Raw genomic sequence first — 19,481 nt, forward strand, 5'->3', positions numbered from 1 at the left:
AGCGTCTAGTATCCATTTTCATGTACTGTAGTGAATCTGGTTTATTCATAATTTTTAAGAGGTTTTTTTCCTCTTGAAATCATCAGCTTCTTGGGAGAAATGAAGGACTATAGTGTTGACCCATAAGTCCACAGCAATACCCTGATGCAGATAAAAGCTTGTTTTCCCCCTCTCTGTGGTACAGGTGAGAGGAGCCAGCCTCACAGGTGAAACTCTGGAAGCTGAGGTAGCAGGTGTACTGCAGAGAGGAGATGGGCTCCTGAAAGGAACTGACATCACTATCAGTACTGCAGAGCAGCTGGGACAACAGGGGCTAAGGCAATTGAAGCAAAAACAGGACTTGGGATCACTAAGGTAGGTGCTAGAGAGGAGGCGCACTCGCTGAGGTAGTCCTTCGGAGATGGCTGGAACCTCGGAGGAGATGCTGGAGAAGCCGAGCTCATGGTGCGATTCAGAGGAGCTGAAATCCCTCCATGTTCCTGCAGACGGTAGCTGAAATCACTAGAGCCAGGCTGCAGATCAACAGAAGCGTTAAGTGAGATGCTAGCTCGAAAGTCCCCACAGAGGGAAGCCAGCAGCCCTCGCTGGTTGAGTGTAGCTGCCGTCTGACTCAGTGACTGCCCTCAGAGCCCACTGCTATTCAGGGCACAGTTCCTAACCCTGTGGAAGAGTTAGAATAAGAAACAGTCACGTTCTAGTCAAGAGGAAAATAAGAGTTCAGTTACATACAATGTACAGAAATACTTGTTTGGAAAGACACTGTATCACAAGACAACGTAAGTGATACAGTACAAGTCATTCTGGATTGGTAAATCCACCAAATCTAGGGTTTTTGGGGAAACTGCAAAATGTATAGTTCACTTTTCAACCTTCTTAAATGAAGTGTACTTAATATCATTCTGCCTTTTCTTCCTGTCAGCTGCCATTGACCCATTGGTGTGTGTACAGGCTCAGGTGTCCATGGAGCTGGAAGGTGAGCTTCAGTGCCCTTCTCCCTGGGGAGGATCCCTGGGCCGTGCATGTTTGTCACCTACCTCTCCAAGGACCAGGAGGTAGCACAGAACCTGCTGGAACATATGGGCAGTCTTTGTTTTGGGGAAGTGGCATCAGGCACCAAAATGACCTTCGGGGTCCCTTCACCCTGTTAATAGCCTTCTCAGCCATTAACTGCCCATCTCTGACTGATCAGCAACAGACCACACTTATTTTGGATTTTTAAATTTTTATTTAGAGGTCTTTACATTTTATGCATTTAAATCTTTATCCTATTTTTCCTTACTGCTACCAAGAATTTGACACTTAGTTCTCAATTTTTCTATAATTTAGAAAACACCCAGAATTTTATTTCTGTGTACTATGTATAACCTGACATTTTCCAATAAAAAAGGAATGACTGGAACACCTATTTGTGGGTGAAGGGAGATGAATGACTTTGGTATAGGGACCTACTACAAATCAGCGACCAGAGGACATGAGCTGACAGTTCCCAATAAAGGGACGTACAATGAGGAGAGCCTGGAAAAGGCCAAGTGTGCCAGCCACCTCCTGATCAATTAGTAAAGGGTATCCTGTAACGCACAGAGCTATGACGGTCTGTAGGGGCATGGGTGTTTTCACGCCTTGCTAGTGATATCAATACAGTCCACCCGTGTCAAGTATAGGGCATGTCAGGACCCATCACTTCTCTGGAGAAAGATACCTGCACAGCAGGACCCAGCTTGGCAGGTGCCATGCAGTCCAGAGATGGCCCTGAGGGAGGCAGGACCATTCCTAGGGGACAGGCTGGGGAAGCTCAGGCCACCAAAAGCCACTCTGCAGAGGGTCTGGTGGTGAAAGCCCAGGAGGATCTTTCGTGGGAGACGGGCTTGCTCCAGGGCTGAGGAAAATCCTGGGTTGGGGGTGGGAGCAGCACTACTCTGCCCCATCCGGGTGAGTTTGGAGAATAAAAGTTCCTGAGCTGAGAAATGCAGGTGAAGTATAGGGGTCCCCAAGACTGCCCTCCCCTCTGACACCAGTCACAAATTTGGGGATTCCCAAGATCACCCTGAAGTTCAGTAATTTGCTACAAGGACTCCTAGAACTCGCCTAGAAACCTGATACACACACGGTTACAGTGTATTACAGGGAACAGACACAGATAAAATCAGACCAGGGATTTCATGCAGGCAGAATCCAGAAAAGTACCAAATGCGGGGTCTCTGTAAAGTCATGGACAACATTACTTTCCTGGCTCTGATGTGTGACAGTGTGCATGGAGTATTGCCCACAAGGGAAGCTCACCCGAGCTTTAGTATCCAGAGGTTTTTTTGGGCTTGGTGACACATATAGATGGCCACCTGCATGACACCTGAGTCTGCAGCCTCTCCAGAGGTTTGAGTAGGTGCCACATGGCCAAAGCCCCTCCCATACACCATACTGTTCCTGTAGAGTCCCTGGCTCTGGCTCTGAGTAAACAAAGACTCTCAGGCAGGACACTCCAGCCACCCAGAAGTAGGACAAAGGCCATCCCTCCCCTGGGGTCAGGTTAATCCTTTCTGCAAAAGTGGTTAAAAGTGGGTCAGGTCCCAGGCCCACCTCCAACTGCTCCGTGACCTCAGTCCAATCACCTCCCTTCCTCAGCCTCAGCTTCTGATCTGTAGATGAGAATATCACCACCATTCACACCACAGGGCTGCCTCGAAAATGAAATGAAATCTACAAGAAGACCAGCGCAGCACTCAGTTCTGGGTAGTCTGTGTGTTGGAAGTTAGTACAACTGTGAACAGGTGCAGCAATCATGCGAAGCAGGGGGCCACACAGAAAGCAACAGGCCAGGGGAGCTGCTCACCTGCCGCAAGAAGACAGAAATGCTCCCCAACCCCAAGGGATCTTGGAGAAGCTCAGCCCACAGTCACATAACCCATGCAGGAAACAGGCTGGGCAGGGCAGGGTACACCTGGCACTGAGCAAGGACTCACTCCCTCCTCAGCATGAAAGGCCACACAGCCCCTCCAGCAGGGACTCCAGGACAGCCTAGAAGACACTAACCCCAGGGAGCACCTGAAGATGGGCCCGGCCCTTGAGGACAGGGGTGGGAGGACCCAGATCCCGCTCTGACCTCTGGCTCAGGTCTGACGCTCTGCCTGGGTCCCTCTGCCTCAGGGTGTGTATCGGGCCATCCACAAAGATGTGGGCATGGGTACCACACATGCACACTGTGAGCATGACCTTTACCTTTGGGGTAAGCTGTTCTGTATTTTACCTGGAGGTGCTGACTCAAGCCTCCCCTAACAGGCCAGAGTCCTCAGCTGTCTGATCCTCTGACGCCAGCAGTTCATCTCCTGACTGGTAACTGCCCACAGCTATTAACAATTATTAACAATCAGCCTGTGGTCTGAGATGACATTGCTCCCAAAGACCCTCTGTCATCAGCAGGCTGACAACTCAGGTTTTTGATCCTGTAAGCTGAGGAGGCAAGAGGGTAGCAGCAGGAGTTAACCCACTAGACACCCAGACTGTCCAACTGAGAAGCAACGAGTCCCTTCGCCTGCACTCCCTCCCATCCTTAGATGAGCTTGACACTTGGCTCCCGTGCGTGTCACCATGGATGGTGCCAGCCCTCTTCGGCCAAAACCAAACAGCCAAGAAAACTTGTCAAACCGTATGTTCTCTAGTTTTGCACAATGAAAACCACCAGCATATTTTTTTCCAGGTATTTCCATTAAATATGCTTCTTCAGACTGCACTGCCCCACCACACCTCCCCACCCAGGGCTTCAGGGCTCCCTTCAAGGCCACAATCCCTTGGGGGTGCCCGTGGCTGAAGGGACATCCATGGAGGAGGAAGGGACCCCCAGAGCACGGGTTCTTAACAAGCAACCCAATGAGAAAGAATCGGGGCCATTAGCAGTGAGTGATAGGGCAGAGGATGTGAGAGGTAGTTTTCGTTAAAACCAACACAGAGAAATACAAGCTTCCTGAGTAATCAGTCAAATTCAATACCAGCCAGAGTCGTGCCTATTTAATTAGCAAACAGAGGTGAAAATTATAGTATCTAGTACAGGGAGGTTGTGTGGAACTCAGGCTGTGCTCTACTCAACTTTGCATCCTGACATGGAAGGTAAATGTTTTCCAATGATTCAGTGTGGTGACATTACGTATTGGGAACAACCACCCTGGAAAGCATTTGCTTATATACACCAATGTTCTTTAAAATGTTTATCCTGTTGGGGTGCCTGAGTGGCTCAGTTGTTAAGCATCTGCCTTCGGCTCAGGTCATGATCCCAGGGTCCTGGGATTGAGCCCCGCATCGGGCTCCCTGCTCGGCGGGAAGCCTGCTTCTCCCTCTCCCATTCCCCCTGCTTGTGTTCCCTCTCTTGCTGTCTCTGTCAAATAAATAAAAAATCTTAAAAAAAAAAAAAAGAAAAATTTTGAGTCCTGGGGCGCCTGGGGGGCTCAGTTGTTAAGCGTCTGCCTTCGGCTCAGGTCATGATCCCAGGGTCCTGGGATCGAGTCCCACATCGGGCTCCCTGCTCCACGGGAAGCCTGCTCCTCCCTCCCCCACTCCCTCTGCTTGTGTTCCTGCTCTCGCTGTCTCTGTCAAATAAAGAAAATCTTTAAAAAAAAATGTTTATCCTTCTCCTGGGGCACCTGGGTGGCTCAGATGGTTGAGCATCTGCCTTTAGCTCAGGTCATGATCTCCAGGTCCTTGGATCAAGCCCCATGTCAGGCTTCCCGCTCAGCGGGGAGGCTGCTTCTCCCTTCTCCCTCTGCCCCCCACCTCCTCTGCTTGTACTCTCTCTCTCTCTCAAATGAATAAAATCTTAAAAAAAAAAAAAAAAACAAAAAACGTATCCTGTTCCTAAGAATGTATTTTAAAGATTTTTTTTTTTTTTTTTTTTTTTTTTATCTCAGAGAGAATGGGAGACAGAGAGCATGAGAGGGGGAGGATCAGAGGGAGAAGCACACTCCCCGCTGAGCAGGGAGCCTGATGTGGGACTCGATCCCGGGACTCCAGGATCATGACCTGAGCTGAAGGCAGTTGCTTAACCAACTGAGCCACCCAGGCGCCCCCTAAGAATGTATTTTAAAGACATCTTTTATAAAAAGAGTAAGGCCTAATATTTAGTCACTGTGGAGTAACATATGTCCAAATACATTTTATAAACTAAAGTATGTCAATTAGATAGAATTTTGTTGCTATTATAAAGGCAGTTATCATGGAGTAATGTCATACAGGAATCCATCCCTCCAGCTAGACGGCTATTGGCTGGCGGGAATTGTCTGAAGTAACTATTCTGGAACTGTGAAGTTTAGTCAAACACCTGCAGCTTCCAGGAGTGAGCTTGATGAAGAAGGTAGTAAATATCAGCAAATTTCAGTGAACCTCCATGTCTAGCACAGCACCTACCATGCTCATCACTTACCCCATGGCATGCAGCCATGTGGATAGCAGCCTTCATTCCTGGTACGGCTTGCTGAAGCCAGGTTACATAAGGACCTTGTCCTCCAAGTACCAGGGTTGTGTGTTTTGATGGTTTATTGCCACTTCTGATCACTGTGAAGCTAGCATAGGCTTATCTGCCATCGTTTTAACTACTGAAAAAGTTTCTGGGGTGGGGTAGAGGGATTAAAGACATAATGCTTGTTTCTTCCCTTTTTGGGAGACAGACAATGAAATCTCCTTCAGGATGCTGGATGACCACACAGTGGAACAGAAACTTCAAGGACCACGCACACTGACGAATAAACACTTCGGAAAACTGAAAAAGTCACAGGTGGCTCCAGCCATCAACAAGTAAGATTCAGCAAAATCTGAGAACTGGGAGACTTAGAATTCCAGAATCACCACACATAACACTCAAAACATCTGGTTCTCAACAAAAAATATTACAAAATATACAAAGAAACTGGAAAGTGTGGCCCATTCACAGGGTAAAAATAACTTGACAGAAACCATTCCTGGAGGGGCGCCTGGGTGGCTCAGGTCATGATCCTGGGGTCCTGGGATCAAGTCCTGCATCAGGCTCCCTGGTCAATGGGGAGTGTGTTTCTCCCTCTCCCTCTGCTGCTCCTCCCCCACTTGTGCTCTCTCTCTCTCAAATTAATGAATAAAATCTTTTTAAAAAAAAAAAAAAGAAAGAAAAGAAAAAGAAACCATTCCTGGAGGAGTCCAGACACTGAAATTACTAGTCAAAGATGTTAAATTAATTGCCTTATATATGTTGAATGACTGAAAGGAAGCCATGGACAAAAAACTAAAGGAAATCAAGAAAATGATATATAAACAAAAAGAATATTAATAAAGAGACAAAACTTATAAAAAAGGAACCAAACAGAAATTCTGGAGCTGGAAGTACAATAATTGAAACGAAAAAAACTCACTGGAGCAGTTCAACAGATTTGAACAGGCAGAAGAAAGGATTAATGAACTTGAAGACAGGACAACTGAAATTATCCAGTATGAGGAGCAGGAAAAAAAAATAACGAACAATGAATAGATCCAAGAAACCTATGGAACACAGTCAAAAGTACTAACATATACATTACACAATTCCAAGAAGGAAATGAAAGAAAGGAGCAAAAAAGATATTTGAAGAAATAATGGCTAGGAACTTCTGAAATCTGAGGAGACATGAATATGCCTGTCCAAGAAAGTCAATGAACTCCAAACAGGATAAACTAAAAGAGATCCACACTGAGACACATTGTAGTCAAATTGTCAAAACCCAAAGATAATGAAAATGTTGAAATCAGCAACAGAGAAACAATTCCACATGCACAAATGAGACTCAGCAGGATTAATAGCTGATTTCTGTTCACAAACTACGGAAGCGAGAAGGTAGTGGGATGGTTTATTAAGTTTGAAAGGAAAAAGTTGTCAACCAAGAATTCAATATCCAGCAAAACTATCCTTCAAGAAAGAAAGTGAAATGAAGACATTTTCAGATCAAGAAAAGCTGACAGAGGGGCGCCTGGGTGGTTCAGTCAGTTAAACGTCCGCCTTCAGCACAGGTCATGGTCTCAGGGTCCTGGGATAGAGCTCCACATCAGGACTCCCGGCTCAGTGGGGAGTCTGCCTCTCCCTCTCCCACTCATGCTCTCACTCTCTCTTGCTCTTAAATAAATAAAACCTTTAAAAAAGAGAGAGACACTTAACCAACTGAGCCACCCAGGTGCCCTTGTAATATATTTTTAAAAATTAAAATCATAAAAACTTTTCAATCACAATACAATAAAATTAGAAATCAATTACAGAAGAAAAACTGGAAAATTAAGCCAAACTCTTAAACAACAAATGGGCCAAAGAAGAAATTACAAGGGAATGTAGAAAATACCCAGTGACAAATGAAAACAAAAACACAACACACCAAAGCTTATAGGATGTTGTGAAAACAATGCAGAGAAGGAAATCCATAGCTTTATTTTTTTTAAGATTTTATTTATTTATTTGACAAAGAGAGAGACAGCAAGAGCAGGAACACAAGCAGAGGGAGTGGGAGAGGGAGAAGCAGGCTTCCCGCCGAGCAGGGAGCCCAATGTGGGGCTCGATCCCGGGACCCTGGGATCATGACCTGAGCTGAAGGCAGACACTTAATGACTGAGCCACTCAGGCGCCCCAGGAAATCTATAGCTTTAAAAGCATACATTAAGGGATGCCTGGGTGGCTCAGTTGGTTAAGCATCTGCCTTCGACTCATGTCCTAGGATCGAGTTCCACTTTGGGCTCTCTGCTCAGCGATGAGTCTGCTTCTCCCTCTTCCTCTCCATCTGTGAACTCTCTCGCTCTTGCTTGCTCTCAAATAAATAAAATGTTTAAAAAATAATAAATAAAAGCATACATTAAAAAAAAAATTTCTCAGGGCACCTGGGTGGCTCAGTCAGCTAAGTGTCCAACTCTTGATCTCAGCTCAGGTCTTGATCTCAAGGTCCTGAGTTCAAGCTCCTACACTTGGCTCCATGCTGGATGGGGAGCCTATTTAAAAAATAATAATAATTAATTAATCTTTAAAAGTTCTCAATCAATAACCTAACTGTATACTTCAAAGAAAAGAGTGCCTGAGTGGCTCAGTTAGTTAAGCATCCAACTCTTGATTTTGGCTCAGATAATGATCTCAGGGTTGTAAGATCAAGCCCCATGTTGGGCTCCACACCGAGTGTGGAGTCTGCTTAAGATTCCTCTCTCCCTCTCCCTCTGTCCCTCCCCACCACCACACACACACACGATCACTCTATCAAAAAAAAAAAAAAAAAAAAAAAGGAAGAAAGAGAGTGAAAAAATAAACCAGGAAAAAAAGCAATCTAAACACAAGATAATAGATAGAAGATTAATAGTAAAGATCAGAGATGAAATAATGAGCTAGAAAATATAGAGAAAATCAACAAAACTTCAAGTTAGCTCATTGAAAAGATCAACAATATTGACAAACTTTTAGGCTAAATAAGTAGAGAAAATTCAAATTATTAAAAACCAGAAATGAATGTGGGGCCATTGTGACCAGCCTTACAGAAATAAAAAGGATTATATGAGAATACTATGAACTGTATGCCAACAAATTAGATAACCTTGATGAAATGGACAAATTCCTAAAAACACACAATCTACCAGAGACTCATTAAGGAGAAAATCTGAATAGATTAATAACTAGTAAGAAGACTAAATCAATTACCAAAAACCTCCCAACAAAGAATGAAGAAAAAAACCCATTTGATCTTTTCAAGTGATACAAAAAAGCTTTTTTTTTTTTTAAAGATTTTATTTATTTCACAGAGAGACACAGCGAGAGAGGGAACACAAGCAGAGGGAGTGGGAGAGGGAGAAGCAGGCTTCCCGCGGAGCAGGGAGCCCGATGCGGGGCTCGATCCCAGGACCCTGGGATCATGACCTGAGCCGAAGGCAGACACTTAACGACTGAGCCACCCAGGCGCCTCCAAAAAAAGCTTTTGACAAAACTTTGGTTTCTTAGGACGCCTGGGTGGCTCAGTTGGTGAAGCGTCTGCCTTGGGCTCAGGTCATGATCCCAGGGTCCTAGGATTGAGTCCTGCATCGGGCTCCTTGCTCAGCAGGGAGGCTGCTTCTCCCTCTGCCTGCTGCTCCCCCTGCTTGTGCTCTTTTTCTCTAACAAATAAATAAAATCTTTTAAAACAAAGCAAAACAAAACAACTTCATGGTTTCTTGATAAAAGCACTCAATAAACTAGAAATAAAAGGAAACTTCCTCAGCATAATGAAAATTATATAGAGAAACCTAATGTGATACATAATGGTAAAGACTGAAGGCTTTAAGATCAGGAACAAGTAAAGGATGCTCACTTTTGCTACGTCTACTCAACAAAGTACTAGGAATTCTAGCCAAAGCAATTAGGCAAGGAAAATAAATACAAGGCACCCAAGTTGGAAAAGAAGTAAAACTATCTCTGTTCACAGATGACATGATCTTACATGAGGAAACCCTAAAGAGTGCACACACCAAAAAACAAAACAAAACAAAAAACAAGCAAAACAAAATCGTAGGAACAAAGTAACTCACTCAGCAAACTAGCAGTATACAAAATCAAGACATAAAAATCAGTTGCATTTCTATGCATTAAAAATAAATAATCCAAAAAAAAAAAAAAAAAGAAATTAAGAAAACAATTCCATTCACAATAGTATTTCAGTAAATAAAATACTTAGGAATAAATTTAACCAAGGAGGCAAAGAACTTGTACACTGAAAACCAGAAATGATCACTATTAAAGAACATATAAATAAATGAACATACATCCCATACTCATGAAGACTTGATAAGATTTATATGACAATACCATCATAACTGATCTATAGATCCAATGCAATCCCTATCAAAAGCTGTGATTTTACAGAAACAGAAAATCCCATCCTAAAATTCATATGGAATCCCAGATAGGGATCCCAAATAGCCAAAATAATCTTGAGTAAGTACAAAGTTGAAGGACTCCCTTCCTGATTTCTAAACCTCCTATAAAACTACAATAAGTGACAGTATGGTGGTAACATAAGGATAGGCATATACATGAATAGAATAGAACCCAAAAAGAAACCCCTACATATATGGTCAATTGATTTTAGACAAGGGTGCCAAGACCATTTATGAACTGTTTATAGTCCCCCCCCAAACACACACACACACACACACACACACACACACACACACACCCCACCATTCACTATGTTGAAACTCTAACCCAATGTGACTGTATTTGGAGATAGGGCCTGTCAACTGTTGATAAAGGTTAAATGAGATCATAAAGGTGGGGCCCTAATCTGATAGAGCTAGTGCCCTTATAAAAGTTAGAGACATCTGAGATCTTACCATGTGATGACTCAGTGAGAAGGCAGCTGTATTTCAGCCAGGAAGAGAACCCTCACTAGGGCTGAATCAGCCTACACCTTGATCTTGGACTTAGTTTTCAGAACTATGAGAGACAGATTTGTTTCTTTTGATAAATTTGTTTTTTAAGCCACCAGGTCTGTGGTTTTTTGTTTGTTTTTGGCAGCCCGAGCCAATACAGGCATACCTCGTTTTACTGTGCTTTGCTTTATTGTGTTTCTTACATAGTGAAGATGTGTGGTAATCCCATGGTGAGCAAGTCTATTGGCACTATTTTTCCACCAGCTTTTATTCACTTTGTGTCTGTCACATTTTGGTAATACTCTGAATACTTCAAACTTTTTCATTATTATATTTGTTATGGGAATCTGTGATCAGTGATTATGACTTGCTGAAAGCTCAGATGATAGCATTTTTTAGAAATAATGTGTTTAAATTAAGGTTTATACAGTTTTCTTAGACATAATGCTATTGCACACTTAGTACACTGTAATGTAAACATAACTTTGCTTTACTGAGATATCTGCTGTATCACAGTGATCTGAAACTGAACACACAATATCTTTGAGGTATGCCTATACTATTCAATGGGGAGAACAGTCTTTTCAAAAAATGTTGTAGGGAAAATTGGGTGCAAAAGAAGTTGGACCCTCACCTTATACAATATATAAAAATTAGCTTAAAATAGCCTTTTGTGCATCAAAGGACACAAACGAGAGAGTAGAAAGAATTCACAGAATGAGAGCAAATATTTGCAAATCGTGTATCTGATAAGAGATTACTATGCAAAATATACAAAGAACTCCTATACCTCAACACTTAAAAAAATAACCAAAAACAAAAAAACAAAGAACCCAATTCAAAAATGGGCAAAGGATCTGGACAGACATTTTTCTGAAGAAGACATACAGATGGTCAATAAGTGCCTGAAAAGCTGTTCAACATCATTAGTCATCAGGGAAATGCAAACCAAAACCACAATGAGATACCACTTCACACCCATTAAAATGACATTATTTTTTTTTTAATGGGAAATAACAAGTGTTGGCAAGGAAATTAGAACCCTCTATTCATTGCTGGTGGGGATGTAAAATGGTACAGCCACTTTGGAAAAGTTTGGCTATTCCTCAAAAAGTTAAACATAGAGTTACCATATGACCCAGCAATTTCACTCCCAGAAGTACACCCAGAAGTACTGAAAGTAAGGATCCAAGGGACATCTGGGTGGCTCAGTTGGTTAAACACCCAACTGTTGATTTCAGCTCAGATCATGATCCTGGGGTCGTGAGATTGAGCCCCACATCGGACTCTGTGCTGGATGTGGAGCCTGCTTAAGATTCTCTCTCTCCCTCTCCCTCTGCCACTAGGTCCCCAACCACCTGCTCATGCACTCTCTCTCCCACCACCCCAAAAAGGATCCAAAAAGCTACTTGCACACCCACTCATAGCAGCAGTATGCACAACAGCCAAAAAGCAGAAACACCCAAGTGTCCATCAACAGATGAGTGGATAAACAAAACATGGTATCTACAAACAAGGTCATTTCTTTCAGCCATAAAAAAGAACGACATTCTGATACAGGCTACAAAATGGATGAACCTTGAGAACATTATGCAAAGTGAAATAAGTCAGCTATAAAGGGCAAATATTGTATTATTCCTCTTATGAGAAAACTAGAATAGGCAAATTCACAGACAGAAAATAGAACAGCGACTGTCAGCGGATGTGAGACAAAGGGGAAAAGAAGAGTTATTGTTTAATGGGTACAGATTTTCTGTTTCAGATAATAAAAGAGTGGTGATGGTTATACAACACTGTAAATGTATTTAATGCCACTGAACTATACACCTAAAAATGGTTAAAATAGTAAATTTTGTTATGTTTTACCACAATAAAAATGGCAATTATCAACTCTATTATAAAGACACACAGAAAAGTATGACTGTTAATTTTTTAAATTTACAATATGTAAAGATATGTAAATATGTAGAATTCTTTCCAGTGTGAGTTTTCTAGGATTGAGGAAATAGCAAAGCCAAAAGAGCCTACGTCCTGCAATGACAAGCACACAGTAGTTTCTTTTTAAAATGCTCTTAACTATGTGTGAAAGGAAGCATGTATTAAATCAGCAGTGATGGATTCTTTTTCTAAGTGGGGGAGAACTACTTTTTGCTTACCTCTCTCAATTTCTCCAAAATGAACATGCACTGCTTTTGGTTTAAGAAAAGGGTTTTGTTTGTTTGTTTTTAATTAGAAATGCCCTTCATCTGTAACAACACTGTGTGGACAATAAATAAATGGGTGGGGTAGGTCATAAGGAGGAACTGCACAGCGGAACTCATGGGCCCTTCTCCACGGTCACCTCGAGAAGTCTTCCCGGAGGTGAATCCTCTGATGTTGGCACATGTTGGAACTGTGCCGGAAGGCCTTCCCACACTTGCTACACTTGTAGGGCTTCTCTCCAGTGTGGATCCTCCGGTGCTGGATGAGATAAGTACCCTGGCTAAAGGCTTTCTTGCAATCGCTGCATTTGTAAGGCTTCTCTCCATGGTGCGACCTTTGGTGGTGGATGAGTCTGGAACTGTTGTGGAAGGCTTTCCCACACTCACTACACTTGTACGGCTTCTCTCCTGTGTGGATCCTCTGATGCTGGATAAGGTGTGTGCTCTGGCTGAAGACTTTGCCACAGTCATTACATTCATAGGGCTTCTCTCCAGTGTGGCTTCTCTGATGTTCAACAAGTTTGGTTTTTTGGATGAAGGCTTTCTCACATTCATTACATTTATAGGGTTTCTCCCCAGTGTGAATTCTTTGATGTTGGATAAGGTTAGAACTTTGGGTAAAGCCTTTGCCACATTCTTTACACTCAAATGGTTTCTCCCCAGTGTGGGTCCGACGATGTCGAATAAGGATTGAGCCGTCACTAAAGGCTTTCCCACAGTCGTTGCACTTATAGGGTTTCTCTCCAGTGTGGATTCTCTGGTGATAAATAAGGGACGAATAGGCACTGAAGTGTTTCCCACAATCACCACACTTATAGGGCTTCTCCCCTGTGTGAATCCTCTGATGTTTCATGAGGTTAGGCCTCTGATTGAATGTCTTCCCGCACTCACCGCATCGGTAGGGGATCTCCCCTGAGTGCATCCTTCGGTGATTGATGAACTCACAGCTCTGGCTGAAGGCTTTCCCACACTCGTCACACTTGTAGGGCTTCTCTTCACTATGAAGCCGCTGGTGTTTGACAAGGTTAGCACTGTACCTGAAGGCTTTCCCACAGTAACCACAATAATGAAATTTTTTCCCAAGAGGAATTTTCTGATCATCTTTAACAACTAAATTTGCACTGAAGAATTCCCCAGAATCATGGACTATATTTGTCTTTTTTGACCTGTGTACTCGCTTATGGTTATTAAGGTATGATCTCTGTTCGAAACTTTGTTCACATATATCGCATTTGTGAGGTCTCTGATCAGAGACAGGGCTTGACCGAAACCTGAGGCTTCCCCCAGACCCCTGGACACTATCCTCAGTGGTCAATGTGACTGGCCTCAGGCCTCTCTGCTCCACAAGCTTGTCCAGGCTCTCCTCTGGCTCCCAGACACATGCATGGGTCTCTCCAGGATCAGGTCCCTGGGGAACAGCCCTCTGGAGTTGATCCAGTTCTTCCCCATCAAGCATCTCCCTTGAAGACAACTCCTTGTACTCAGTCCTGGTCCCATGACCTGGAACAATGAACACAACATCTTAGGACCACCTGTTCTGACCTGAGAAGGAAAATATGGAGATGCTGCTGACTACCTGTACAGTACCAATTCCATCATCTCCAAAGTCACAACACCTTACAGAGATGAGAGCCTGCAGCTCAGAGGCTTAAAGACCTCACCCAAGGCTGCAATCTTGCAGGAGTACAAGTATTTCAACCCAGGCCTGACCAATTCTTCCTGCCTGCCTTCTGCCTAAGTGGGACTGTAGAATGCCAGTCCTCACTAGAAAAGGAAAGAAGACAGAAACTTTGTACCACCATGGAGACCAGAGGGGCCCTGAAAGTCACGGAGGACATCTGACAGGCAAAAAAGTGAGCCTAAGGCCACCTAACAATAGCTAATCCACCCTAAAATCCATGGTAGGAAAATCAGTTGCCTCCTCAGGACAGCAGAGGGCCAACGTTGTGCCAACCATGGACAGAAGGGCACACCGTGACCCTCAGCTCTCCCTAGCAGGCTGAACCCATTCTTTGGGCTTTTCTCAGAGGCCTGAGAGGCAACCCAGTTAGCCACCAGCCCCTTAAACTCAAGATGCCATACAGAATGCTTCCTGATACCCTCAAGCCTCCATTCCTTACTTCTTGCCTAGACATTCACACATCAACTCCACTTGCAGAAACACACCATCAGAAATGCATTCTCTGTGAGGAAGAGAAACAGTCACAACAATCCCAAAATGGGGACAACCAGGTATTAACAAGAATGGAAAATAATTTGTGGTATATTCATATGATAGAACACTGTACGACAATGGAACAGAACATACTTTGCACAACATGGCAGCCCTCACAACATTCAGATGCCCCAAATGAGACCAGACACAGAGCTAAGAGGCAGAGTGGCCTCCAGAAGTCAGAGAGAAGGACCCTGTGAGGAGCAGTGGGAAATGACAGAGGAGGCCCAGTGGGTTCCCAGGGAACTAGAAATGTTCTGCATTTTGATTTGGAAGATGGTTTTTATAAAAACTCACTGAGTTATAAACTTAGGATTTATCCTGGTTCTTTAAGTATTGATATCTGAATAAACAAATTTACAAAAGAGAAATTCAAGTCCTTTAACCAGTAGATGCTTCTTAGGACATTATCAAGACGTGCAAAATAATGCTTATTGGAGTTGTCCATAGCAATGAAACTAGACAGCACCCTTCCCACTGGCACTTCCAGCAAAAGTGGTGACTGAGACTCATGTGTATAAAAACGGACACTCACTGAGTGAAAAAGGAGATGAGGAGATGACAGCAGTACACATGGGATCGCTGCATTCCTGTCAAGAAGTGACCTTCGTGGGGCGCCTGGGTGGCTCAGTCGTTAAGCATCTGCCTTCGGCTCAGGTCATGATCCCAGGGTCCTGGGATCGAGCCCGACCCTGCTCTGCGGGAAGCCTGCTTCTCCCTCTCCTGCTTCTCCCTCTCCCACTCCCCCTGCTTGTGTTCCCTCTCTCACTGTCTCTCTCTGTCAAATAAATAAATAAATAAATAAATAAATAAATAAATCTTTAAAAAAAAAAGAAGTGACCTTCGTATATGGGTGTAGAACAGAGAGCACTAGAAAGGGGCTAGCAGGCACACGACAGAACACACTGGTATGTGGGTGATGAGATATTCTTTCTTGTAACGGTCTACAATTGTCAAGTGGATAATTTAGAAAAGGAGAATGAAGCAATGGTCTCTATCAACATGGCCCCATCTGACCCTCCTCACAGGGCATGAGCTCTGCAGGGCAGGGCTCCATGGGGTCCTGGGGGTCCAGACTTCCCTCTTCTCCTCTGCCAACAATGCCCCCTCTCACCCTCCTAGAAGATTCAGCTCAAGAATCACCACACTGAGGGGTGCCTGGGTGGCTCAGTTGGTTGGGCGACTGCCTTCGGCTCAGGTCGTGATCCTGGAGTCCCAGGATCGAGTCCCGCATCGGGCTCCCTGCTCGGCGGGGGGTCTGCTTCTCCCTCTGACCCTCCTCCCTCTCATGCTCTCTCTCATTCTGTCTCAAATAAATAAATAAAATCTTTAAAAAAAAAAAAAAAAAGAATCACCACACTGAGGCACCCAGGCTGATGGAGGGGACCTGGACTTCAGCACAGGCTACTCCCAGGGTTGTCATGCTGCTCCTGATATACCTTGTTCTAAATGCCTGAGTCATTAACCACACATCTTGGATCCTGACAAATGCTTAGCCAGCAACTGTTAGGGAAGTGGCCCCCCTCACGCACCTGAGATACTGACTCTCAGTCGCTCTTTCCCCTTGGCGCCCTGTGCATCCAGGACCCACGGCTCATCCCCTTGCTCCAACTGTGTGATCACCCCAGGCTTGGGACCTGCAGGTCCAGCTCCTGGGAAGAAAACGGGGCCTAGGGTTGGTGCCAAGGATGCAGGGCTGCACTGAGTGGATTCTCATCTGGGACTCTGGTGGGAAGCAGAACCACAGGCAAAGTGGGGTGATGGGAAGTCTGGACACTCTGGAGGGTTGGGGATGGTCGTGAAGATGAGATCTGAGCACAGGGAACAAAAGCCCAGGGGGCTCTCTCCACCTGGAGGTACGCAATCCCTCTGGAGAGGGGTCTGTCTTGGGCCTGGGGCAGGGAGGCCGTCTTATCTGGGAGCTCAGAGGAGAAAATCACTGAACCAGCCCTACTTGGCCCCTCCTCTGTATAGACCAGGACTGCCTAGGACCAGAGGGTGAAGCCCCCAGCCCAGCCCCTGCTGAACCATCAGTCCCCAGGGCTGTTCCCTGACCAGCATCCTAGTGAGGGGCCTTACCCAGGGAGACCAGATTCCTGTAGGTCTCCAGCATCACATCCCTGTAGAGGCCCCTCTGAGCAGGGCCCAGACGGCCCCACTCCTCCCGGGAGAATAGCACGGCCACGTCCTCGAAGGTCACCTCAGCCTGGAATGACAGGGGCTGTTGCAGGCCCAGGTGTGGCTCAGGGTGGGCCCTGGGGGCGGGAGCAGCAGAACATACCAGGAGTAGTAGCACAAGGGTGACTACAGGCACGATCCCCCAGTACGGCCCAGGAGAGTGGCCTGAGCCCCTGGTCATGAAGCCAGTGACTCCAGAAGGCTGGGGGAGTCCCAGGGTCACCCGTCCTCTGCTCAATACCCCAGACCAAGATGCCTGACAGTGTCTACTAAGGCAGAGCAGGCAGGGAAGCCCTGTGTGGAGATTTCAGACATCTAGGGAAAATGGATGCTCACCTGGGGCAGGGCAGACAGGTGCAAAGCCGCCATCACCTGGTACCCTGGGCTTCCCAGGGGAGGAGTCAGCAGTGAGTCACACTGGTGCTGAGGGAAGAGAGGGGAACACATGGAGGCCCAGGTTGGCCCCTCCTATGGGCAACTTCAGAGCCACACTCATCCCCATCGGGGCACAGCTGGTCTCCCGGGCAGACTCCGCTCCCTGCCTGGGGCTGCCCTGCCCTACTCTGCCCCACTGCAGGCACAGGTGCACAGCTCTTCAGGCCATCTGTTCCCCTCAACCTGACACACCAAGCTGTCTCTTTCAGGAGTAAGATGGCGATACTCATTCACTTTATATGAAAGAATAAAGACAACTTGTTAAGTGTTGAGGAGAAAGAGAAGGAAAAAAAAAAATCAACAGAAGGTACAGAACAAAGTCAAAGTACAGATGGTAAAATATACAACACTATAGAAACAAGTTCAGTAGCTGAGTAATGGTAAGAAATAAAAGGATTAAACTCACCTACTAGAAGCACAAGATTCTCTGATAGATACACACAAAATGCACCTGCATAACCTAAAATAAAGTAACACAGAAAGGCTGAATATAAGCTAGACCACACAAACGCTAATTAAAATAAATAGTAGCTATATACCTTTTCTTTTTTTTTTTAAGATGTAATTTATTCATTTAAGAGACAGAGAGAGAGAGCACATGCATGCAAGAGCAGGGGGAGGGGCAGAGGGAGAGAGAAGCGGACTCCCCGCTAAGCAGGAAGCCAGACGTGGGGCTCAATCTCAGGACCCCAGGATCACGACTTGAGCTGAAGGCAGAGGCTTAACGGACCAGGCGCCCCTACATTTTCTTTACCTTTAACACTCTTTATTGAAATATGACATTTATGCAGAAGAGTTGACAAATCCTGAACACACAGCTCAAGGGGCAGTCACAAAGGGCCCATTCCCATAGAACCAGCACCCACGTCAGCCCTCCTGCCCCTGCAGGCTCTACTTCCTTCCTGAACTCCCAAAGGTGAGCCTCTATCCTGACTTCCACCAGCTGTGCTTCTGGTGAACTTTATCAAAGCAACTATGCTGTCTACACTCCTCTGGCTTCTTCCCTTCATCGTGATGCTTCTGAGCTTAACATGCATTGCTATGTGTAGTTTAGCAGTATGTATACCAATCAAAACAGAACAGAAAGTAAAAATCATTAATAGGAACAAAAATGAATAATACATATTAATAAAAGGAAAATCCACCCAGAAGCTATAATTACAGACAAGTGTGTATCTACCAAGAAACTCAAAATGTAGAAAGCCAATGCTAAGTGAAGTAGCAAAGAGCAACTGGCAAACCTCCCCTGGAATGAGAGATTTCAACACACTTCCCTCAGAAACAAGTGGAACAAGTAGAGAATAGTTACTTGAAACATAGAGAATACACATTTTTCCAGATATATATTCAAAACTATTAGAAAACACCACAGACCATGCCAACAACGAAAGTTTCAACAAATTCCAAAGACTAATAACATTTAGCAAAACATTCTCTGACCACTGTTGTTATGCTGGAAATATATGATAAAAAAGTACCACCTCAGGGGAGCCTGGGTGGCTCAGTCGGTGAAGTGTCTGCCTTCAGCTCAGGTCATGATCTCAGGGTCCTGGAATGGAGCCCCAAGTCAGGCTCCTTGCTCAGCAGGGATTCTGCTTCTCCCTCTCCCTCTGCCCTTCCCCCCACTCATGCATGCTCTCTCTCAAATAAATAAAGAAAATCTTTAAAAAAAAATAATAAAAAGTACCCCCTCCAAGAAAAACACAGAAATGGAAACAGAGGCTACCTAAGGAAAAATGTGCCTTCTTAGTGCCCTTATTTTAGCACAAGAGAGACTGAAATAAATGATCTAAACATTCAATAAGAAATTAGACACAGACTAAGAAAAGTGATTCAAGAAAAAATGGAGGAAAATAAAGAATACTTGATTTAAAGAAACAAAACATAATCTCAACATTGCTAATAAAACACACAAACATCTGGCAAGTCCAATGGGGGGTGGGCAGAAAAGAGATAGAAAAAGAAATATTAAGAACAAAAAAGGGGACATAATTCTACATACCATACATGCAGCAACAGTTGTTATCAGAGTGCGGTCCAAGACCCTGGGGACAAAATGATAAAACTTTATGGAAGGACATCAAGAAGACCTATGGAAAAACA

General features: G+C 44.6%; 1 protein-coding gene across 25 annotated transcripts in view; it reads right to left on the bottom strand.

Moving 5' to 3' along the window:
• Positions 1-95: 95 nt before the first annotated feature.
• Positions 96-19,481, bottom strand: part of ZNF34 (zinc finger protein 34) — a 25,564-nt gene continuing 6,178 nt past the window's right edge. For 4 of the 25 annotated variants that reach the window (XM_064587626.1, XM_045895625.3, XM_045895630.3 and 1 more), the window contains exons 2-4: positions 19,381-19,423; positions 17,785-17,838; positions 11,971-14,050 (exon numbers count right to left, since the gene is read on the bottom strand). In XM_064587626.1, coding sequence (XP_064443696.1) covers positions 12,687-14,050; positions 17,785-17,838; positions 19,381-19,387 — 1,425 coding nt within the window. In that variant the 5' untranslated portion in view covers positions 19,388-19,423 and the 3' untranslated portion in view covers positions 11,971-12,686. Of the gene's footprint in view, positions 2,695-7,619; positions 7,953-11,970; positions 14,051-15,300; positions 16,253-16,297; positions 16,418-16,844; positions 16,987-17,279; positions 17,367-17,784; positions 17,839-19,380; positions 19,469-19,481 lie in introns of those variants that run through there. The other 21 variants (XM_064587617.1, XM_064587613.1, XM_064587616.1 and 18 more) reach the window with 14 other exon arrangements.

The sequence above is a fragment of the Mirounga angustirostris genome, unplaced genomic scaffold (genome assembly GCF_029215605.1).
Source record: "Mirounga angustirostris isolate CCGP_5_RB_7025 unplaced genomic scaffold, mMirAng1.0.hap1 SCAF_4, whole genome shotgun sequence".
Taxonomy (NCBI): domain Eukaryota; kingdom Metazoa; phylum Chordata; class Mammalia; order Carnivora; family Phocidae; genus Mirounga; species Mirounga angustirostris.